Source organism: Crassostrea angulata, chromosome 7, assembly GCF_025612915.1.
Source record: "Crassostrea angulata isolate pt1a10 chromosome 7, ASM2561291v2, whole genome shotgun sequence".
NCBI classification, from domain to species: Eukaryota; Metazoa; Mollusca; class Bivalvia; order Ostreida; family Ostreidae; genus Magallana; species Magallana angulata.
The window spans coordinates 16531443-16556849 of NC_069117.1; the positions used below are offsets into that span (position 1 = coordinate 16531443).

A 25407-nucleotide genomic window follows, 5' to 3' on the forward strand; every position below is an offset into this window, starting at 1 on the left:
CGCATTTTGATTGTTTTTTGGCGGAAATGTTAATTATTGTTCCGAAATATGGGGATATAATAAAGGTTGCAATATCGAGAAACTTCATAAAGACTTCTGTTAACAAATTCTCGGAGTGAAGAAAAGTACAAATGCTGCTTATTTATATGCTGAATTGGGCCGTGTTCCTCTTGTACATTATAGCATGTTTAACATTATTAAGGTTTGAAAAATGTCTTAATTAGTGACAATTGTATAATTAGACATTGCTACGAAGTTAATTATGTATATTAGTTGTGAAGAACATGGTTATAAAAACTAGGTTTTCGATGTAAAGAAAATTCTTAATAGACTTCGGTTTTGTTGATATGTGGATTAACCAACAAATAAACAAAGGTATTTTACAACTTGTAAAAAACGATTTTTTGATCAGGCAAAACAAAAAACTTTAGCAAATGTTGAAAATTAAAAAAAAAGATGTTCTTTTTATAAATATATTATTGATGAAATACATTTTTAATACTATTTAAGAAAATCTATTCCCTGTAAATTACAGAAATATATAACTAAGTTATGTACATCGCCTGCCCTGGCTTTTGAAACTGGTAGATATAATAACGCAAATAGAGAAAATAGATTTTGTCCACATTGCCAAACTAGTGTTGAAGATGAATTCCATTTTTTATTTGGTTATCCTTCATACAGAACCTTGCGTAAATTATACATTAAAGACTATAATTATAAGAAACCTTCTTTGTTTAAGTTATTTTAACTTTTTAATACTAAAAATGTGAAAGATCTGTGTAATCTTGCCAAACACATTTCAAAAAGTATGTTAATAAGAGACAACTGTATTACATATTTGTTAATTTTTTTGTTTTGATTTGTTTTCTCAGCCTGTATATATAGTATAGTATATGTTATTATTTGTACGTGCACAAGTTCTCCTGTAAATACACTACCACCTCATGTTATACATATGTTATACTGATAAGCTGTAAAGCTTAAAGAAATAAAGAATTGAAATTAACTCAAAGGCTGCTATTGGTATTTTCCCACTAGCATTTAATTAGCATTTAATTAAGAATATGCTATTTATTATATATTAAGGCCTTGAAGTTCCATTCCCAGCTGTTGAATAACTTCCCACTAGCTTTTAAATAAATCATATGCTATAAATTATATCATGTAGAGTCATTGTATGCTAATTACCCCCAACCCACTATCATGTAGCCTACATTGCATGTAGGCTTCCCGATGGGGGTTGAGTAGCAGAGAATGGAATGCCTCTGTATATAGTCCATAGCAAATAATTCAATTAAATTCTAGTGGGAAATTATCAACAGCAGAGAATGGAAGGCATGACAAGACAGTCCTCACGGGCGTGCCATAATTTCGGTATCACATTGTTCTGTATTTTAGAAAAAAATTGAAGAAAGTATTTTTTCGGAGGAGTAAAACGAAGAAAAAATAACAAATTATTTTGATAATCTTCTACGGATATCTTCGTTACAAAAACAAATTCATGCAAAAAGAGGTTCTTAATTATATTACACAACTCTGGAATAAAGTGAGAATCTATCTGTATATGTATCATAAAACCATATCAAGTCCTTTGACTCTCAGTAGGGCATAGCTATCTATTCCTTGCTTCAAAACAAGTTAAAATGACGCGGTTTCAAGCGAAATATTCATCGATTGCGTAGTCTTAGCTCAAAAGCCAAATCTTGTTGATTTCAAAAAGCCATGGCTGAGTGGCTAGCAACGAAATTGAAAATTAAGCCTACGTCACATTGCTGTTTGACACAACTACCCAAAGTCCAAGCTCTTGTTAAAAATGATTCTAATAGTATTGCACACAACCTTAGCATGTTCTAGTTGTCCACCTTCTTTTCACGACAACTGTGTTGCCAGAAACTGGTAGCTCTCGTACCACTCGAGCAGCCATAATTAAGCTGTGATAGCGTATATTTATACAAGCAAAAATAATTCATAATCAAAATCGTACTTGGCTATATAATGGATACCGAAACTGCATGCAACATATTTTCATAAAACAACCCGCAACTATAACTTATTATCCTAGGTTCTCCAAGTATAGATCGTGTATTAATAACACAAATTAGATATACTTCTAAATTCAAGCTTAAAAACTCATGTCTATATGAATAACACCTGAAAAACAAATGTATCTGAAATGCTCGGAATAATCATCATGTGGCAGTTTGTCAGAACAAGTACAATGTACTCCTTCATGTCAATACCTGAGGCCTTGAAATCATCTATATTGAATAATTTAAATGAAATCAATCAAATGATGATAATGATAAAACGCTCAGCATAAAAAGTGATTTTTTTTATTAATATATCATGTATAAATAATCAATGACAATTATGAACAAATACTTTTCAAAAGCACTAAACGAACTATCATTGAACAAGCTCATCTTAATCTTTGCAACTAGATTTATAAAATGCAACTTTTTCAAAAAATATAAGAATCTACACTGTACAACATCTAGTCCTATTCATCCATGGATTTCTAGCATTGTAATAGTACAGGGAACTATTTCACTGGAATCTACCACAGAATCCATCGTAAACGTTCATTTAGTCGATTTTCCTCTTGTTTGTAGGGAACTTCTAAAATTGCACATGTTACATTGGACACATCACCTGCACAAACATCAAGAAATACATGACATGACCAACTCTAAACATAAACAATGGATAAGTCAATAAACGACCAGAAATATATGTATCATCGTACGGAAAGTTTGGATTTAATTAGTGAAGTGGATATGTATATTATTTTCTATCACTTTTACACAGTGTATTGGTTTGCAAAGTTGGATATCTCATACTTTTCAAATGGCAATCTAAACGCTTTTTAATCAAAAAGCGTGGTTGCACTCTACTATACATATGCATACATGCACGTACCTTTCCGGAAGCGGAAGTCCTCCTCCCACTCCCCCTTCTCGGTATCAAACACCTCTACAACACGAACCTGTTGACCAGTTTCCAGAAGAGATCCTCCCATCACAAAAATACGACTTCCTACACAATGGAGTCAAAAAATAAAAAGTAAACTTTTGAAATGTTTAATTATTCCATTTAATAAGTTTAAAAAAGTTATTAAGAATAAAAATTGCAAATTCTTTAAAAAATTCTTTAAAAAACAACAATTGTTCTTTTAAGGACAGACGAGACGTTCCTCAATTTTATATAATTTTCCTTGATATTTCATTACTTATTTATTAACATTTAAACATGTTAATTCCCAAAAATTCAGAGTACATTACCAGGTTCTTTTCGGAGCTAGGAAATTTCGAATTTTCCTTATAATAGCACGCAAAAAGCATTTGCATGTTTATAAGTAAAGTCATACTATACATTTTCAATTGAACACTTTAAATCTATTTAAAAAAAGAATCATATTACATAAAAATATAACTATGAAATTACTAAGTGGAAATCTTCACATTGTGGAGATAGGAAAAAATAGAAAAAATGGAAGATAGGTCGCGTCTGACCTTAAGATATTTTTTGTTTGCATGCATATATTTGTGTAATGTCGGCAAAAGATATGGACTATAGAAAACTGGTTACCAATTGCTGCAATTCCATGACTGTGTCTACCGAACGACATATTGGGAAGAGCTAAGTTCCACGGAGATATAAAGTCCGACACCAGGACGGGTTTTTCGTCGTCCGTATCTTCGTCTTCTTCCGGCTCCATCAGTTCCGTGCGAGACATGGCGGAGACACTAGTCGTGTAGGACACGATCCGCCGATCCGTCACAAATTTCTGCTTCCTTTCCTCTTTGTCCATGGTGCAAACAACACCTGAAAAAATTATTGTAATAAAAAAATAGTCTACGTCCTTTTTTAATTATTAATATCAATTTATAGTAGTCTATGGTTTTTAATTGACAGATTATATTCTAATGAATATTTATCATCATGTCAAAATTATTCATTTGGCAAGTATTTCAACAACATGAATAAGCAAACAATGAAGACCATCATATATCGATTTTATGACTCTAGCGGGAAACCAGTGTCCCACTAGAACCAGAAGACATATCTCTACTTTATTTGCAAGCGAAGACTTGATCGTAAACTTATATTTTGTTGATATAATTTTTTTCCAGAAATATAGTGAATTGTTTACAAGTTTAGTTAAATGATTTCAATATAACAAAATCAAAAAAATAAATAAATAAATACCAAAAACTAATACTTTCGGCATTGAAAAAACCTATTTTAATTGTTTTAAGTCAAAATACGTGTAAATGAAATTTTAAAACTTCTTTTAAAGTAGCAACTTCGCCAAACTCATTTATTCGTTTCAGTTGTATTATTAGTTTGTATACTATTACACTATTTGTCGTTTCTTATTTTTATCTCAGTATCAGCATGCTCAACAAGATTAACATCAAAATTTTGTCATTACCTCCAACGAAGTAAATATGTCTACCCACGGTTGTCATGGCAAATCTGTCCATAGCCTCCGGAAGTTGATGTGGGTAGGGTCTTCCCAGGTCCTCCCACCGCTTACCCTCATATGTCCTACAAACCAACGAAAAAAAGATCATAAAATTATTGAAAAAGAGAAATGATAAGATAGAAATTTACACACAGCATTTATTCAATGACCATGATTTACCATGAGATTTGACTGTATTTAAAGTATTTTTTCGTTTATAAAAATTCGTTATTATTAATATCAACAGTTAACATCTCTTTAACCAAATATCTTGCATCATATACTTTGATTGTAAATGATTATATAATTATTTTTATTTTTAAATTGACAACATTGTTTATGCATAAAAGAACACGTCATCAAATATGATGTTATGCAACAACGAATATAGATCAATGAATCACCTGCAATATACTCATATTCAATTTCAACACAGTATTACAGGTACCGAGTTTTGTAATTGAAAAATAATTAAAACATTGACAGGAACTAATGCGTTTATTTAATTTCTTAAAAATAAATAAATAATTAAATAAAAATTGTATCATCAAAGGTAAACTATTTGAAATTGTAATGGAAAAACCTTGCAATTCCATTAGAGAATACACTTAGTAATTAAACACCACTAAAAGGCTTGGAGTGTTGCAATAAACCTTAACCAATTTTCAAAAAGTATGTCTAAGAACTCGAGTTACTATGATACTATTTTCACATGCATGTTGCGTCAACACAACAAGAAAGTAAATTAGGTACGTGATAATTCCCTAACCCATTTATCTTTGAATTATTCATGACTACGAAATTATACCGTCACGTTACGACCAAACGAAACCGTTTGTCAGGCAATGGCGAGGGGTAGCTGAAACATTCAATACGGCGCCGATGCAGGGTGTCACTTGAAAAAGAATTAGCGATGCAGGCCTGATTTATAACAAAATCGAGATATAATACATTGGAGAAATAACCCGCTGTTTTCACGTTGTAAAATCACAACTATAGTTGAAAATGTAATGTTCTTGGGTTTGTTTCACATGTAGACCAATGAATGAAAGCAGGGGGAAAAATGTGATATTTCTTCTAAAGATGGTAAGTAAAATATGTCAATTTATAACAGATACCGTGTTATGTTTTCAGCATATTAATTCTTATAAATTTAAATATATGTGAAGACATTTACAAATATTCATAGATATGATAAACAAACTGATAAAGAGGATACAGAATTTGAATTCCAGCAAAGGCATTAATATCTTCTTTTCTAAATAAAAACTTTTCCTAATGTCATATAAATTCAATTGGTTGGAAATATTTGACATTTTAGTAAAATAACAAATTTGCAACAAAACGCATTATATCATATCCTGTGTTTTAATCAACATTCGTTGAATACTAATTTTTTGTGGATTTTGTTGTTAAGGAAGGAGTCTTTTTATTATCAAACATACTTCTTATAATAAGAAATGCATGAAATTTTGACACAGTCAAACGGATCATATTACTTAATGATTCTATCAGTTTAATTAAATTTGACCTTTTTGTTTTCGGATAAAGGTCAGATCAAGGTCACTACCTTTTTCCTCAACGTAAAGAGTGATAAAAATAAGTTTAGCTCTTTATAGTTCTGTAGACATTTGTTTAAGATTTGAAGATTCAAATTTTCAATGAAATCATAGACCATGAGAGTGTCTATCAGCTTATACTACTAAATTGGAATAAATATTTATACTAAAATTGATATTGCTTAGCCCGCATTTCCTCTAATTTTCTTAAATTTTGAAGAAATTTTGATTATTTTTTTATGCTACCAATAATAAAATATTTCTAATTTTTATGTATTATGAAGACTTTATATAAAGATATAAATTGACAGAAAAGCTAATATATTGACCGTTTCATAAGAGAGAAAAACTGATTTTAGTGATTTTTTCACAAAAATCAATGTATAGAATGGGCGCTTTAAAAAGCTTATTAAAATGTTATTTGATAGGCAAATCATATTTTAAAAACATATTCTGAAACCCAAGTATCATATTATTAGTTCACATTAGTAAAAAAAAATCCAACATTATTGTTATTGTTTTTAAAATGCTAAAACAGACTCATTATATATATATAATCTGCAGCAATTCTGAATTGCGCAACATGTGATATTTTCCTACGCCAATATTACGCCAAAAATATAGTCCTTGTTCCATTCTAAACATTGATTACATTTTTCTATGCCAAGTTGTATGATAGTAAAAAAGAAAGAAAAATATACTATTTTAATTTCCTTTCATCTTGATTTGATGAACAATTAATCAAATTTACGTTTGACAAGTCGAAAACCAGAAAAGACTCCTTCCTTAAGGTGATCCACAACATTAAATTTTCATAGAAGAGCATTTTGTGATGATAAGATCATAAACCTGAAACTTACATATCCTTAAAACCATGGTTTCCACTTATCCGCGAAAAATGATGCCCACAAAAAATTATGAAACCACAATAAACAAGCATTCTGAGAGTATTGCATAAGCAATACACGTCCCCTACCGGTTTGTAGAAATTTGTGAAAACAATGCACTGTTATGCAGAATATCATTTCTTACCGTCTTCTGTGCCCCGAATCAACAGACCAACCCGATAACGAACCCGATAGAATAATACAAAAAACCCTGTCGATTAAATTTACAACACAATGCTTGAAACTATTTTACAGAACTCATTTGTTTGTTAGAAACAATAAAAGGAATGGTCCAAGTAATGCACGATATTATCACTGACCACATACTTTCCTCGTTTATTCAATACACACCGAACCCGATTACGAACCCGGAGATTAAAAAATTGGAATATAAAAAATTAATTTTCTAGAAAATATGTCAACCAGACGCTACAAAAGTGTGAACTTGAGTTGACATTTTGAAGCTGTTCAGCAAATTTCATATTATTCCTCAAACGCATAAAGAAAAAAAAGTGTGGAAAACTGAAGTGGGACAGACAGACGGACGGACAGACAGACGCAGAGGAAAGCTATAGTCCCCTCCGGTGAAGACCGGTAGGGGACTAATAATATATATAAGAAAGTAATGATTCCAAAAAAGTACTTGTACTCTCAAACATCATCGAAATGACTAAAACACCCGGACGTGGTTCAAGCGACTTGGGGAGGGGGGGGGGTTAGGAGAGAGAGGTTGGTGGCAAACTTTGTCAGATTTAAAAATGCTAACAAAAAGAATTTTCAAAATGCAACTGTGGTTTAGACCTGTGACTTGCATTGTCCTGGTGTAGTGACACATTCACTGAGCAAATGACTGATTTTTGCAGAATACCAAACATATTCCCATATATAACAAACAGCACTATGCGTCGCGTCAATCCTCAATGCTACATTTTCTTGTGTCAATTTAATATTTTCATGAAACTGACAGTTTATCTGAGCAATCTATTCTACGCATTTAAAAATGAAGAGGACTTGTTCTCAATTGACTGACGAATCAATTATTGAAATGAGAGTAGCGTTACCTGATGTCAATAACTTTGTGCATATTGAATACCCCCTTTCATTGTCGTTATGAATAATGCTTAGTCTCACGTATTTACTATTTATCTCCCAAAGAACGATAGCATCATTAAAAAAAGTTTCTTCTCGAAACAGATCAACCAAGTACTGGTAAATAACTGCAGCAAAAAAGGTGATCACTGGAGCTTTAATAAATAAAAGTTATCAATGTCAGCCGTAGATTGCACATAGTCAAATTACTCTCAAGCAATGTGATAGTTGATTCTTATTAATTTTTTTGAAGCATTATAACAATTGATTAATCATAAATATTGACCAGATAAATGACGTTATTCAAATTCATTATCTATCATTTTTTTTGTGACATAAGGTTTAGACCTTAACACTACCGATGAAAATAAATGAATAAATAAATGAAAAAATACATTGCTTTAAAAGTAAAATACATTGTCCTAGAAATCTTACCAAATATTTCTGTGACTCTTGCTGCCATAGTAGCCCCCTGCGCAATATATTTCGTTGTGGTGTACCACACAAGCATGGTTGGCCCGAGGGGACACTAGAGGGGGTGCGTCCGACCATTCATTGTCCTCTGGGTCATACAGCTCGCAGGAAGACAACACTTTACCATTGCTCTCTTCTCCACCTAACAATTGAAAACGTTAACAGACAAAAATATATATTGCATGTGCGAATGCTAGCGATATTAAACTTTATTTCTCTCTAAAAAATCATATGTTAAACTTTAGAATTTAAAAGTTGAAATTCTTTAATAAAAAAAATCAAGGCGTATTTCATATTTTAGAGCTTTTACTGGATTAGCCCCCTTGCCCCGGGGTATCCTTCTTCATTGGTATTTAGACCAAAGGCAAGTCGTCTATCAAAAGAGATGTACGCATTCAATTAGAATGGGAGATGAAAAACCTTTTTGTGGAAGTAATTTGTTATGAAATGCTCACTTAAATCCCAGACCCCAATAGTGTTTGTATTGTGATGATACTACAACGGCCGTCAGGTACTCCTGAGAATAATCAAACAAGACGCTAAGCTTGTGAAGCAAGCTCCTACATATCAGCATCACCAAAGGCCAACTATCTCTCAATAGTTCCAATAGATTGTCCTCGATTCTTTATGTGCCACGGCTCACAAACGCCGCTGGCTGCTTTAGAATACTGGACTGAGGTGATGGTATTTTTATTTTACTGTTATTGTAGCTACGGTGAAATAAAACATTGATCTTGTTCTGCTACGTTTTAGATACCTAGTACTAGGATCTTCCCATCCAGTACAGCAGTGGAGAACTTAGAGCGCGCTATCCGAAGAGGTTTCACGTCTTTCCATATGCCATCATCTGGATCGAATCTATAACAAGGTAAGTCAAAGTAATGTCATAATTACATGTATCTATTTTTTTGCCAACTCCGACATATTATTATGCTCTAGTCCGATGCAAAATTTGAAATGATTTTTATTTGAGGAGTGTGCATTTTCATTCCTACTCTACGATGCAATGTTAGAAGAAAAAAAAACCAAATTTAAAATGCCCAGGAAAATCATAGTATAAAGGGGACTATATGAATGGCAATGGAATTTTAAATTCATCATAAAGAGATAAAGATAAATCGAGTTTAACAAAATAAAGAGGAATGATACCAGACTGGAATTGCTAATGCAGATGCATTTCAAAACTTATCAAGATTTAAACACTTTGCGACAAAGCTAGATACGTCAAAACGGTATTTTAAAAATAACAAAAATACAAGTCTGTGATGCAGCTTTCCATAATTCCAAATAAAGAGATCTTTAATGATATGTTTAAGAAAGCTGTACGTTTGTGGCAATTTTTAGACTTATCCATTCTGTTAATAGAGATACATGAAAATATTCAAAATTTAAAGCTAAAAAATTTGGAATTTTTCTTAACTCAATAAATAATATAGCAAAAACAAAATCTCTAAAATTAGGTAGATCTGAATGATAATTTGTTAACTACCCTGTCTATTTATATTCAGATTAGAAAACGAAATCACCTTAATTAAATAACGAAGTATAGCTTAACAAAACTTCGCATCGAAAGGGCCTGAAAGCTTCTCGATAAAATTTACGACATCATTGATAGTTTAATAAAACGTAATGGGACTTAAAACGTAAGTGCACCTGCAACGAGCTTTTTAAAAGTAGACATGCCAAAAACGAACAAACAGAAAGTGGACTAAAAGAGCAACACATGAAGTGCCCTTGATTGCTTACCTGACGACTCTTTTTATGTGTCTGGCGGTTGCCACGTTGAATCCTCCAATGATGTAGAGGAAGTTATTAACGACTGCCACCCCAAAGTTACTGATGTCCTTGGTGGCTCTCCACTGCTCTGTCTTGACCTGGTAGGTCTTTACGTCGTTGTGGTCCGGGGTCAGGAGGATGTAGAAGGCCTCCCCGGACCCCGACCTGTTGATTGTGTACAAACGATGCTGGACATACTCACTGGACGAGGACCTCCGAGAGCTGCTCATCCTGCCATTTTTCGTCTTTATATCCGTTTAGAATGTCAGTAAAAAATTTCACTCGGGTTTCCTCGTTGCTAATATGGCGAGTTTTCACGTTGAAATTGTTTTCGTTTCATTTTTTTAAAACAAACTACAATGTAAAAGAGTTTTTGGAAGATTAAATCTAATCGCTGTCACACTCATGGAAGGAACGGTCGGCACTTGTAAATATTTGGTATCAACTTAATAATTTATTTAAATATTGGACAGAGAATTAAACAGTTTGAAAAATAGTGTCACAGAGGGTGACATTTTTTTACGGCAAAGGATTCGCTTTCAAGGGGTCTTTTGAAGAACACATAATGTCGAACCTCATTATTGTCAATTGATATTTCTTTTATCTTGGCGTACCATTATAAGGTATTCGGAAGTTTAGGCTGGTATTTAAATCCCATATTCTTAAGAGACATGATTTACTATTCTTAAAGGGGCATAAATTGATGAGAGATTACAACAGGAACGGATTTTCAGAGCGATCCGTACAATATCAAATTGCTTTCCATGTGTTGACATTTAATAAAATGCATTAAAATGACTAGAATCCATCCGCGTCTTGTTTTGTATATTACATTAACTGGTACACCACGACCGGACCAACAACTTGACATGTAAATTAAAAAAAATGCATGATCAATACAATGTCATGTACTTGTAATTTTTCTTTAAATTATAACCTTTTAAATTTTTGTTTATTACAAATTTAATATTTAGACATTTTCCTTATCTTATTCTTCTAACAATGCATTTGAAAAGTAAAAACGTTTCCTTTATTTCCAAATTAAGATTATTAAACTAGTTAAACGAATGAGATTACAAGTAGCAGTACATGACAAGGTGAAATTCAGTCCTGGATACTATATATTGTGGTTGAAGTAGCGGACTACAATACAAGGTGGAATAAATAATTCAATTTAATTAGTTTTAACGGTCAGTTAATGTGAAATTTTACCTTTAAGCCAATGGAAACTACCGTATACAGAACTGAAGAGACCTCGATATTGGTGAAACTGCTGTAAAATCGCGGTGGGGGGGGGGGGGCGGTTTGAACAGCATTGTTACAATTCTAAATTATATAGCCGAGAGATTTGTTAGAAATTACAGATAATAAAAGTCTTACCTTTAATCACATCCTTTTTTCATCTATCCATCTTGAGACCCTAATATACCAAGGATATGCTAAATTATTTATCCAATGCTTGAGAAAACACGAAATTACTTTCACCAAAAACGTCGACCTTAGTACCAAAAAATGCAATGCAATCACCGCTTCGGTGAGCGTGGCCCTTTTACCTACCCCACTTATCGTTTTAAACCGTTAAATAAATTATCTTTTTAAATGTGTCCATTGTTCCAGGTCGTAACTCGGTGTAAGAGCAATTTTTATAAATTCGAATTCTACCATTGTAAATATCAAAATAGAAACTCAGGTAAACTAAACGGAAAATAGGAAAGTAAACATTGGATGAAAATTTAATTCAGAGCGATATCTCTAATTCAAATAAGAAAACTGTTAAGATCAAATAGAATAATAATGGCCTTTTTTGATAAAGTCGGTAATTTGGCTAACACTAGCAACAATCAATGACACATGACACAAAAAGATGGTCTTGTGTTTATTTAACGCAGGTAAACAGATAAGCATTGGCGATTGCGAGAATACATACTGATACATGTTTGTTGGGATTTATCATACATGTATGTACATGGTTATTGTCTTGAAATATACGCGATATTTGGGCAAAGGTAAGGAAAGGTGACACAGAACGCGGACTGTCGGATTTTAAAAGTTGTAAAGTTATTACCATTATGATTGTTTAATACGGACTGAAGTAGCTCGTCATCGACATACATTTTACTAGGCGGGATGATGTGGCAATGCCATGATTTTGTGCGAAAAAACGATATTCATGTATACAGCTGATGATTCGAAACAATAAATATCTAGTTGCGGAAAAATATTTACAATGAAATAACAATAAAAATTCCATTAGTTGGAAAAAGCTTTTATGAAACGAATTTTCAGTCAATTTTTTATGATATGACGACTAAAATCCAGTTTTAGTCTACGACTAAAAACTACGAAATGGATGCAAATTCATTATTTTTTTTAACTGGATACAAACTGTGTAGGTGATATTTAGAATTTCACTTTTGATTAAAATGGACAATAATTATGGAATTAATACGGATCTTTAAAATATGGATATTTTGTGATGGCATTCATAAATCAAAACTAATAATATTCTGAAGGAAGTTTAAAAAGAATTGGACTACATACACGTATTCTTGTTAAAATGCTATTGCCATGCTAAAATCTTAAAAATGGACGCATATCAAAGTCAGCCAAATACTTATGTATGTGTGAAAATTTCCTGTTACAACTACACTAACTGCCTATCCTGATCGATTGTGCCCCTTTAAAATTTATACGTACATGTAGTTAGCATGTCATCTATAATGGCTAGTCGGTACAAAAAACTCAACACGTCCTCATAAATAACATACACTGTTAACACACGTCATCTGTACTTGTCCACTCTATCATTACAACTAGTTACAAGCTTAGTTGTAATTAATTATTTACCGTTTTTTTGTTGATTGATCAAATAAATGGACTTTGGCATTAGCTTACACGCCTATCTTTAATATCTGTTAAGATATACCACGCGCATTCTAGATACATTAATGGATAATAAGCACAAAGAACAAATGGCGACCTTGTATTAATGGCATATAGTGTGTTGTTATGAAAAATCACTACAAGTTTGTTCGTTTTAATGGTGCAAGGGTTTGCCGTTGATTTTAACCATTAATGCATGGAAATAAAGACTCCTTACTTTTTTCTGCACTTACAAGGTAGAATATGAAATGGTAGTGTTGATTCAAACTTCGATAATTTTTTAGACGATGAATATGCAAAGATTCTAGCAAGGGTACCGATTTAAAATAAAAGGTATTGGAAAAACGAAAATCCAAACAGTGTTTATAAACTTCTTGCTGGCAATTCACAATGTTGTTTTGAAAATAAGATTGTAGTCAATTTGAACATCTTAAGGATATTAAAGGATAAGATATAGATTAATGTAATCTATAAGATTAGACTATTTGGAGACAAAAAGAGTCCTTACCTTAAATACCTGTCTTTCTTAAATCCATATCTTTGCCTTTAACCCTTTAACTTTATATGTGATTACTGCCGTAAAATAAAACGGATGTACTCAACACTATTGATGTTTACTCTTGACATTTTCTTCCTATTGATAAAAGCTTTCACGGCAGACAGAACTTGTACGTAACACAGAAACGAACGTTATTTAAACCTAGATTCCTACACAACGAAAAAGAGGGGCAATATAAATTTCGTGGTAAACCGTGGCAATACTTTATTTTGTAATTGAATATCTAATATACCGCGACATAAAACCAATTAGAACTTAGATGTTCATATTGACATTACGTATACGATTTAAATTCACAAAATTGAAATTGATTTTATAATCAAAGTGTTCTTATACGACCCATTAAAAGATCAAATATCTAGTTGATGTTGTTGAATAACATATCGGAATGGAAAAATTACATTTCATTTCAGTATTGAAAAAGATTATGGCAATGGCGGGGAGTAAAAAAGCTTCGTCAAAATTAATATCTGTCGACTCCAACGAAGGATTGATACCTGTAAATGAGAAAAGAATCACAACCGAGGCAGATAAAGCCTCCCTGGAAAACATCAATACAATGTCGGATTCCAATTACGACTCTTCCTGTCTTTCATTTTCTGCTGCGGATTCGAGAAATATTCCAGTTGAAAAATCTCGCCCATGTTCTGGGTCATCCATATTAAAGCGGTCCTCCAGACCTTCGTCTGGTCACTCGGTTAAGTTTGTGGAAAGTGAAACAATCATCCCGATTCAGACCAACTCAAATACTTCACCATCTGCGAAAAGCTCTGAATTCAAAAAGACAACATTAGAGACTATCACACAACAAGAACCATTAACGTTACCAAACGAATCAATGAACGACACAGTACACAAAAACGATAGTTTGCTTATAATTGACACACAAGACCCGCAATCAAAATTTTATATTAAAGGAGAAAAACAGTTAATGTCTTCAAAAATCACTCAATTACCCGAAAAAATTCATGACGTCGATGTCAAACAAGATGAAGATACAGAAGCTTTAGATAGCAAACTAAATAGCACTCCAGTTCATTCCACAGAAAATTGCAAAATCCAACTCCCAAGTGGAGAAAACAGAGGCACTAAAAACAGTACTTTGTTTGGACATCACGAGAACTTTGTAAAGTCAGACAACTCAACCGAGACAAAACTGGCAGAGGAAGAAATTCAAGATGATTTCAACAAAATCAAGAGATGCCAAGAAGACGGTAACAATTTGCCGAGTTCATCAAATCAAGCAACATACTCCGATTCAAAAACTATCAGGGACGTTCCTTACCGCCGCAAAAGGACAGTTTTTAACGCTGAACACTCGCCATCCGATGGTGATATAGCACGAGAAGGCTTCTATAAAGCAACCGAAAATGAAATTGAGAGAAGGCATATCAGGCACAACTCATTGAAGCAAAAGATGCTCTATGAAAATGAATCAGAAGAGAATGTTACAAATGTTGATTTTCACGATAACGAGAAGATAGAACATGAAATCAATCAGATAAAAACAAACTCCCAGAAGATACCCACTCAAAGAAAGAAAAGATTATACGAATTGTTTGAAGAGCTTAAAAGAGTTCGTGATGCAATTGCCCATATGTATTCTCTTGAGGAATCAGAAAAAGATCTTGATATTGAAGAAAAGAATGACGAGGACACAAATTGTTCAAGTGTACAAGATGACGATAACAATGAAATAAAAGATCCAGAGATGGAAGAGACCACCTGTATTGAAGATAAGATTGCAGCTGACGTTGTTGATTTAAACGCAGGAAACTTGTGCAGTGAGGAGGTTGACACTATTGAATACAATAAAAATGATAAAAATGAAAGGGAAGAGACTACAGCTGTTGCAGAAAAGTTTCAACTTGAAAATGTTGATACAAGTGCTGGGGACGTATGCGGTGAAGATATCAACAATGTTGAATGCAGTAAAAATGAAGATTTAGTCGTTTCAGCTAAATTATCTGAATCAACTGATGCCAATACACACATTCTGCTTGATCCATCTGTAGTGAAAAACAATGATTTGATAGAAAGTGAAAGCACAAACAGAATAACAAAAGAACGAGAACAAAAAACACCTGAAAGTAGAAATGAACCTAATCTAATCATTCATAAAAATGAAAATAGCGAGAGTTCTTCAGAAGCGGATTGTAAAATTGAAAATAACGATATGTCTGTTAACAAAGCTGGAAATCTTGATCTTGATATTGATCAAGAAACCACTATGATAGACCCAACAATGTGCAATAAAAGCAAGTCGATGGAAAATAAAGAGGATGAACAATACAGAATGCCTATTTTGTGTGAAAAGATGCACCAGAAGAAACGAAATGGGTCACTACCATTGGGAGCAATATCAACAAGTGGAGCTGACAGTGACGTTTCAAACACAAGAAATACCAATGAAAACATTGAAGATCCCGAAAAGGGTAATGCATGCTCATATTCCAATTTGTCTCCCAAAGAGGAGACGAAAAATAATTGTGAAACCAAGGAGAAATCTGATTTTCATGAAGATTGCTTGGACAAACGAATACCTAATTCAAATAAGACATCTCATATCAATGCGAGGGATAATGACAAGACGCTATCATTAGCACTGGTTGATGAAAATGACCTTGATAGGGAGATTGATATCGACTTCATACTATCAGAAAGTACGAAAGAAGGAACCATTTCCAAAAGTTTGAAAGAAAACGAAGCTATGAAAGACAGGTTTTGTGATTCAGCATTATTGATGTCTCCTACAAAAGAAAGGGATGATGATTTTTTGGATTGTGATGAAGATCTATCTGATAACGACGATAGTTTACCAGGTTGTATATTTTTATCAATTGTGAAACTTACATATGTATGCAATAAAAAAAGAAAAAAAATATTATTTGATTTGAAGTAACATTTCAAAGTTGTGATTTCGTCATGGGAAATTAATCTCTTTTAAATATATTACAGATACACCAAAAGTTATGTATGGAAAACAGCATAAGGAAGCAGCGAATGTTGCAAACAAAATCATAAAGGACATCTTGTGTGGTATCAGTGATATGCAAGAGAGTAGACAATTTAGAAAGGAGTAAGTATGCATGATAAGATCTGACAAACAGTTATTTCTTAAGTCGATATTAAGAGCATTTGTATATGTCAAATACCAATTTTATATATCTATGATTGTATTTGTAGATTTAAATCTATAGCAGCGGAACAGGAAGAAATGTCATGTATAGTGTTCTGCGACCCAGACGACTCGTACAATGTTAATGTAATAAGGGATATAAACTGTTCCAATATTGACCCACTGATCGTACCTTCAGTCGTCGGAGAATTTGAGCTATTAGTCAGTAGCATCACCCAGTTATCTAGCTCGGTGACATCAGAATGCAAGGCAATTAGGATAACTTCGAAATTCTTGAATGTTACTATCAAAATATATTACCAGTCGTGTAGTTTTATTTTTGCATAATTTGTCAATGGATCTAGGTAAACATCTGTTGTCATGGTTATTTATTGTTTTGCAGAATGTAAAATTGAAAGTTCGTCTACCCTACATGAAATCAGAAATGAAATATTTTCACTGCCCAGTTTTACGCTGGCTTAGTCCGTCACGTCATTGGATTGATATCCCTTCTGTTGATTACATTTATGAAGACGAAGAAGGATGCGTAAGTTTTTGTTTAAGTTTCACAAAAAGAAAATGTTGAAAAAGAGACCGTAAACGAAGGTTCATTAAATCTTTTTTTGTTTTAGATTTTGCCTATATTGGAGGCTGAAATAAAACAGCTTGGGGTATTTGCCATTGTAGCAGCAGCAATTAAGGAACGTTTTGTGTTCAGCTATGACGTGCATGAGGTATCTTCCGCTGTCGATAGAGAAACGGTGCTCGCAGGATCTTATTGTCCAAGATTTTATACAACAGAAACACAAGCTGAATTGATGGTAAGTTCACATATACCCACTTTCAAGTTCGCCCGCAAACAGAAATTTTAGATAAATATAAATATGCTAAATTTAAGAATTTTAGGTTTGAAAATTTGTCAAGAATCATCTTTTAAATATTAAGTCATCTGGTTTCATAGGTGATACCAATAGAAAGATCAGTGATTGATGATTCCAAGGCTTCTGACATTGAGGATTCATCACTTTTGGTTGCGTCCAGTGCGTTGGTGATTGTGGACCTTCTAAATGATCCCCCACAGCCCCTCACTCTCTATATTCTCTGTAGTAAACCGAAATCAAGACCATGGACAGCGTCTATGACATCCCGGATAGGGACTGCAGAATCTGGTTATCTCTCTGGATCAAGGATTGTTTCCAGAGCCAAGTCAAGAGAAAACATCAAACATTTCTTGGGTATATGACCCCCTTATGAAAATGAAAAAAAAAACAAATCGAAATAAACCAACGTCAAATTACTATTTTTTTTACATTTCACATTAAGAAATAAAACATATAACAAAGCTTCTTTTGTTCTACATAAATTGCAGAGTGTTGGTATGATTCTGACAACTACATTGTAAGGATAACTGATGGATGTTTGGGTGTCAAAAGCACACTCATTCAGAAGAAAGACCTTACAAAAGACGACAAGGTTCGCGTTACTTTACACGAAAAACACAACAAGTAAGAATTTTACAGTCAAAAGATTATTGAGTACTCTTTGTAGTGTAATTACAAGAAGAACAATACCTAAACTTTTGCAGTTTGGATCGAATTATCCAAAGAATCTTTTAAATACTCATAGAAACAGTAACTTGTTTTGGAAAGAAACTTTGATATCATTGTTATAGTAATTACATTGACATTGTACATAAAACATTAGATGAGAAACATATCCTAGTCTTCTTTAATTATCAAATCAAAATTAAAGAAAAGTCCCTCTTTTTAAAGGTTTATATAGGAAAGGCTTTGCTTATTTGTCCGATTTTTTATGAGCTTGGAGAGTTTATCCAGCTTAGCGAATTTGGTGTTAATCTGCCATTTACCACTGTATAAGGATTGAAAAAAGTCATTCATTCACATTATAATGATAACTATAATAAGGATAAGCAATTTCCGCTCTTCCCAGCATCTTTAAATATTTAACAAAAAAATAACTTATATTTATATTGTGTAATTATTAGAAACATTAAATTTTGTGCTAAATATGAACAGAAATCAGAAACTTTTCTTGTGTTAGATGATGTAAATGTAGTTGAAAATAAAAAAATAATGCACTTTTTAATTTTACAAAAGACAGTTAGCTATTATTGTTGGAATATAACAAATTCCATAGAGTCCAGAAACAAACAAATGCTTATTAAATTGCGAAATTACATGCAATAACGAATGCAATCTTAGTACCAAAGAACTTGAGTCAATTAAATATTTGTATTTTATTGTCAAAAGAGTAAACAATTATGGGTGCAATTTAGAGCATCTATTGTCATACTACTGTCATTTTGATATAAACTTCTCATTATGCGAAGTACTATTTGTCTATGCAAGAGAAAAAAATTGAAATTGCCAATATGTTGATATTTTTAGAAAAGCAATATATATTTTACAAATCAAGAAAAAGTTTTGATCTTAAAATATGTGAACTAATGAAATCAATATCGGCAAATTATTTGATAGAGAGAAAGTCTTGTGTAATAAAAATTAGATCCTATGACTTAATTACTACATGTAGGTAGAAAATACTTAAATCTCATTGCAAAAAACATGCATGTTTAATTCTTTTTTTCCATACGCTTTTTCTCTTTCATACGCTTTCGAGCGCTAGCAACTACGTTAGTCTTCTTTACTGGAACACGCATGGCATTCTGGGTTTACTTACTACTGTAGATAAACTGTGCCATGTATATTTTGTTTTATTGTCTACATTTGATCTGAAGTTTTGTGTTTTATAATTAATGCCAAAAAGTAACTGTAACTTAGGTTTTATAATGCCATGTTACTTTAAGAATTATATAAATAACTAGCTTTAACATAACTTCCTTCAACCTTGGAAAACAATTTCGGATATGTTTTCCAAGCTTGTTGGAAATGCCCGAGAAGATACGATTGCTACAAAACAGTACCAATGATCTACTGATCTTGAAATTTTTTACATCGAATTGAAATTACAGTAAATACAGAATAATTAAAAGCAGAGTTGATGTGCTTCGCCATCACCGATGTGAAGCTAACTCTAGATTCACAACTCTATAAAATTAGACTTCCACCCCACTCGAACAAAATTCCAGTGTACAACTGTGCTTTCCTATTAATTATAAATCGATTCAGAAAATTAAACCAATGCTTTAGAAATCTCATTTTGTGTTTTACGATCATAAAATTCCTCAAAACACCCATCATTTTAAAATATAAGATATAAGCTTATCTATAGCTATACACGTCTATATCAACATTTATACACATATATACATTAATGCAAAAGGATTAGGAGAAACATATATCCCCAAAGTAAATGTACATTTAGAATAAGTAAGAGAGTGAAAGTTTGTGTTCTGTCTTTTTTCGTGTTTGTATATATAAAATTAATGTAACTGTAATACAAATGAAGCATAGAAAAAAGTGAGAAATATGAATTGTTCTGAATGAATTTAAACAATCAAAGATAATTTTATAAAGAAAATGCAAAATCATGATCCACCATTTATTTTTTAAAGATTCGTCACGGTTGTTAAAAGTATATCAATCATAATTTATTTGTTGCAAAGGTATTTGATTGTCGAGATGAGGAAAGAAGCAAGGCGTCCTGATGTCAATGCAGTAGTTGTCAACCTTCTCAAGACGCTGAGGGAACATAGAGTTTATATATGTGTAGCACAGCGGCGGGACAATCCCAGCTACATCAAAGTACTATGTGATCTCAAAAGCAAAGTCACAACAAGGATGATACATCGTTTAGAGAGGGATCATTACATCAAACGCACACTCATTCTCGCTTCAGAAGGTGACGTAATTAGCTTGAATTTGCGCGGGAACATAAAAACTGTACCCAACAGAAAACGATTTTTTCGTCTGTATGCCATAAATGGCTTTGTCATGGATTTTGAAATTCAAGTTGTTGATCAGTATAGCCAACGATCTTTACAGAAGTACTGTGGGTTTCTTCAAATATCTATTTGTACGAGTAAAAGTTTCGAAGGTGAGCCAATCTCTGGTTATGAAGAACAGGTGAAATGGAAACTATTAACCGAGATCCCCGTTACACTTCCAAAAGACAGCTCATTGTACGACTATGATAAAGTATTCAGAACAAGATTATGTCTGAAGTACAAAGGTATTTATATTTTGGATAGACTGATTGATGAAACATACTTTTTATTTACATGTTACCCCTAATAGTTTTTGAACAGTTTGTATAATGTTAAAAAATAATCATGCTTGCTGGATTTTTCTCTGTAGGTCCGATTACGATAGAATTTCTCCGATCATTTGCGAGGCTGATTGGCAAAGAGTGGTACACTCTTGCTCGAGGTCTTCGACTAGAGCATGTAAGAATTCAATCTATTGTACAACAAAACAAGAGGAGTTCACTTGAAAGTCTCGTGTATGACTTGCTTCTGACGTGGCTGAAAAGATCATACCATTCAACCGATAAGGTGACTAACTTTTATCTTCGTCAAAACCAAAAATGCAAATTATTTTTCCGTATTTAAATATGTGCTCATCTTGTTGATAAGTGCTGTGGATTACAGAATTTTAAGGGGAAAATGCTGTTTTAAATGAAAATTTTAAAAGAGAAATGTTCGCGTTTCTCCATACAGTTACAAAAGTTATAAACTTCCTGCAAATTATACAGTTTAAATCAAACGCATTTAAAAGTATTAGATATAAATTCCTATTTATTTATTTATTCATTGATCCGATCGGTCATTAAACGACCAACTTTGAAATATTCATTACCACGTGATGTGATGTGATGTGATGTGACAAGCTAATTTTAGAACGTACACAAGATGTCGACATAAAAACGTGTTCGACCCGTTAGCATTGGAATACCGCGTTCGGAGAAAAAAATAAATTAAAAAAAATTCGTTTGACAGAAAATGTTGTAAAGTTAGAGTCTATATATACTCTGAGCTGTGGACACGTGTTAGAAATAAGTTAAACTTTCTGTTGAACTAATTGCTTGTCGTCTTCTTGCTAGACAGGTGAGTCACACTATAATTTAGATTATCTTCATGCCATAGGTATACTTCTTTTATATACTTTTAATGTATTGAACATATTGTTGTGTTGTGTTTTATTTTATATGTTTATGTTGTTATACAACAGGCGGTCATGTTGGCAAGCGCTTTAAGAAGAAGCGGAAGATTCGACCTCGCACAAGAAATAAACGATTTGGACCGGACGTACAAAAAAGATTATTATAAAGTCATCAACGGTAAATTTCTTGTCGATTAGTTTTTTTTAAGAGAATATATTTGACGTCGAGTGAAAAAAGTTTAACCATTTCTAGCATTATAAATGAAACATACGAATTAATGTTAGTCAAATAACAATAATGTACATGTACATTTCGTTTGTCTCCACTAGATCAACGATTGGATAAAGCTATTTACCTCACAAGCAGAAGTCACGCAGTCTTACGATCATGGAGGTATTTGGGATCCTTTCTCCAGTTTAGTCAAGAGGAGATGAATGAAATAGAAAACACCGAGTCAAACGAAATTCAGAAATGTGAGAGACTGCTCAGACTATGGAGAAGCAGGGAAAAACCTTACGGACCCCAGGCATTAACGTCTATTCTACGGAAAGCTGGTTTCTTGTACATCGCAGGTATATTTACATTTCTCTTTATTACAGCATATCAAAATGTAAGTAATTTTAATATTTGTGATTATATTTTACATACACATGTTAATAGTTAAAGATGTAAATGCGTACAAAGGTACATAGCTTTTAGTTTGATTCAAAACTCATATATTTATTTTCTCGTTCGTTTTACTCCTCTGATAATAAATATTTTCTTGACTAATTTACTGAAAAATGAAACAGATATTCATTCAACATACAAATAACGACAAAATAGAAATGACAATTTAATAGCAGTTCAATATTTATTATATTAATATCAAAAAACATATTTGGATCACGATGGGTAGGGAAAGCCAAAGACACAACCTGTGGTGCTTTGTAACGAACTTCACATTAATAGAATGCTCCCCGGTAAATCTATTTACACTGAGTGCGAATGCGCTCGTCTTGCATGAAATAACCAGTCTTAATTGAGATAAATGTGAAAACAAAAGATTTGTGACATAGAAATTCCAGTTGTTGTACAGTCCTTCAAACGTTCTACTTTCCCACTTGAACGGTGAGTGAATGGTAAGCGCACTCTGAGCGAACGGTGAACGGAATTTGATGAGCGCTTATGAACGGTAAACGATGAGCGAACACAGAGCGCAAACGCGAGCGTAAAATAAATGGTGTACACACGGGGAACGATAGGTGAACGCTTTATGAGTGCAAGATGAACGATTCATGAGGAGTGCTTTACAAGGAGTTAACTGTATTTCGTCGGTAATCAGAAAAAAAATACAAATAAACTACATGTACATGCTTCTATTGTGAAAGTTAACAAAAAAATCATATCATATTATGTATCCTGCAAATAAGCTCTATCCTATCCTATCCTGTCCCTTTTAAAGTAAAATAAAAAGAATTAAGACAATGATTTTATCAACGAGTAATCAAATATTGTATTCATTAAAAAACCCATCGCATTTATTGATAAATCATTTCGATTTATTGTTAAACTACTAGTATAACTCTCACACATTTATAGTTAGCTTACATTTCTTAATTTGATCTGTTCAGTTTATTGTCGACGCGAAGCGGAGGTTAACAGTGGTTTTCGAGGGGTGTCAATTTCAACCGTTACCCTCTCTAACAAGCACTATTTATTTCATATTGAATGTATCAATTTTAAAGAAAACTTTACTGCTTTTATTTTTATTATTTATTTGCATTATAATTATTTCAAACGCATAACTGATTTCTTTAGGAATGACGTGAAAAAATTATACAATGATATTCCTGTAATCATAAAAAATAAGACCTGCTCATGAATGTGTACTTTAAATCTTACGAATTAAATTCTGATTACATGTAATATCATTCCATCTTAACGCACGCGTTCTTTTCCCATTTTGACTCGTAAAGACCAAACCTTTTACTTTGGAGTTCCGAATGAAAATAACTGAAAACCAGCTGTACGATAAATGAATGCTGAACGTACGGGGAGAGCAAGATGAACGCTTTGTTAACACACAGTGAGCGCACGGTGAGCGCGAACGGAGCGGGGTGGTGAGCGCACCGCGACGGCATTGTGAGCGCACGGTGAACGCACGGAAAATGGGAAAGTAGAAAGTTTCAGGGACTGTAATGATTGTCATTATGTAAAATAGGTATTGATCACATCGTCAGAGAATAAACATAGACGACATAATTTACAACGGTTACTTTGTTTATTTCAGACCACATTGCCGTCGTTACCAGATGGAGACCGAAAACCAGTATATAAATGTTAGAAAGTCAATTTGATGTGAAATTTTTTTTATTGATAATTCTCTGCATTTATACGAACTAGTTAAACAAATGCAAAACTTTTTTTTTGGAAAATATTCACTTATTTTCTATATTCTGAAAATGATTTAAGAAAATTAATAGCGTACAACATCTTTATTTATCAATACAAATGTTCACTTGCAAGAACCATGAAAATTAAATTTTAGTATCAAATATGAATCCTTATATTTTTCTTGACATTTGCCATCAGTCTTTAATAGGTAATGGGCCATCTTTTGTACTTGTACATGCTTTTAAAAATGATGGAAAATCACGTCATCCTGTTTATTTACATCATTACTAAGCTCTAGTTCATAATAGACCAATGATTATTTATTTACATTACCTTGAAAACCACTACGACAAGGAACGTTTAACTTTTAGTCTGTTAGACTAACAGGATTCGAAAGTGAATAAAATCACAAAATACAGAGCGAAATCTATTGCATTTTTCACGTATGTGTACATGATAAATAAAAAATCTTCTGTAGAAATTCATACGGTATGAAAAATCCTTCACCTACCTATTTGTTGTTTATCAGCACTTTTTTTTAAAGATTAATGTAATGGAAACATACTTTGTATTGTACTCTTACAAATATACATGTACGTGTAATTAATCCTCGATTAGGTTAAGAACCACTGTTATTAAGCATTAAACTAACATAAATAATCTAAATTAAGGAGTTCAAAGCGGAAAGTGAATCTGCATCTGAATATTGTTAACTTTAAGTGTAACCGTTTATAAGGGAATGAAAAATAAAACGCTGCTTGTACTTCATAGAAATTCTTCATGAAGAATTAAGAAAACAATTAAATTTATCTTTCTACAAAATTAAACAGAAAAGATAAAAGTTAACTTTTAAATATAAACAAAAGTTGGTTTTAACTATTATCATGTGTTTCCGCAAATTCTTAATGAGGAATTAAACGTAAGGAAGACTTAGTATCAACAACTGTGACGTGAAGCATCCTTTCCTTATAGACATAAGATAGAAACAGTTGCTATTGAGTATAAAAGGGAAATGAATGATAATTTGTCATTCAGTATACATGTATTCTCTCGCCAAGATGAATCAGAGCAATAAACATTATTGTCAATATTTATTAACGGTGAATATAGCAATACAAAATGCCCTTGTGTGG

General features: G+C 32.6%; 2 protein-coding genes across 4 annotated transcripts; one reads left to right on the forward strand and one right to left on the reverse strand.

Moving 5' to 3' along the window:
• Window positions 1–2317: 2317 nt before the first annotated feature.
• LOC128155933 (influenza virus NS1A-binding protein homolog) lies at window positions 2318–13783 on the reverse strand. 3 transcript variants are annotated; one of them, XM_052817832.1, is made up of 9 exons: window positions 13648–13728; window positions 11637–11676; window positions 10227–10610; window positions 9238–9338; window positions 8442–8622; window positions 4439–4554; window positions 3592–3828; window positions 2923–3039; window positions 2318–2655 (listed from the first exon to the last, which is right to left on the reverse strand). In XM_052817832.1, exons 3-9 carry the CDS (start codon window positions 10484–10486, stop codon window positions 2561–2563), a joined length of 1107 nt encoding a protein of 368 aa, XP_052673792.1. In that variant the 5' UTR covers window positions 10487–10610; window positions 11637–11676; window positions 13648–13728; the 3' UTR covers window positions 2318–2560. The 3 variants fall into 3 exon arrangements, with proteins under 3 accessions (XP_052673792.1, XP_052673793.1, XP_052673791.1); XM_052817833.1 differs by lacking the exon at window positions 11637–11676 and having other exon boundaries at window positions 13648–13783; XM_052817831.1 differs by lacking the exon at window positions 13648–13728 and having other exon boundaries at window positions 11637–12249.
• A 241-nt stretch (window positions 13784–14024) lies between these two features.
• On the forward strand, window positions 14025–24634 carry LOC128155931 (uncharacterized). Its single transcript, XM_052817828.1, has 12 exons — window positions 14025–16520; window positions 16657–16777; window positions 16885–17086; window positions 17220–17363; window positions 17449–17637; window positions 17778–18051; window positions 18186–18321; window positions 20403–20968; window positions 21094–21290; window positions 21967–22075; window positions 22228–22470; window positions 24171–24634. The coding sequence occupies exons 1-12, from the start codon at window positions 14087–14089 to the stop codon at window positions 24215–24217; spliced, it is 4662 nt and encodes a 1553-aa protein (XP_052673788.1). The 5' UTR covers window positions 14025–14086; the 3' UTR covers window positions 24218–24634.
• The last annotated feature ends 773 nt before the right edge of the window (window positions 24635–25407 follow it).

Coding starts and splice junctions, on each gene's coding strand:
- LOC128155933 (XM_052817833.1), bottom strand. CDS start 10,486: ATGAGCAGCTCTCGGAGGTCCTCGTCCAGTGAGTATGTCCAGCATCGT. Junction 3,829..4,438: donor ACATATTTACTTCGTTGGAG/GTAATGACAAAA, acceptor TAATTTTTTCAG/GTGTTGTTTGCACCATGGAC. Junction 3,040..3,591: donor TCATGGAATTGCAGCAATTG/GTAACCAGTTTT, acceptor TCCATTGTGTAG/GAAGTCGTATTTTTGTGATG.
- LOC128155931 (XM_052817828.1), top strand. CDS start 14,087: ATGGAAAAATTACATTTCATTTCAGTATTGAAAAAGATTATGGCAATG. Junction 18,052..18,185: donor AAACATCAAACATTTCTTGG/GTATATGACCCC, acceptor CATAAATTGCAG/AGTGTTGGTATGATTCTGAC. Junction 20,969..21,093: donor ATTATGTCTGAAGTACAAAG/GTATTTATATTT, acceptor TTTTCTCTGTAG/GTCCGATTACGATAGAATTT.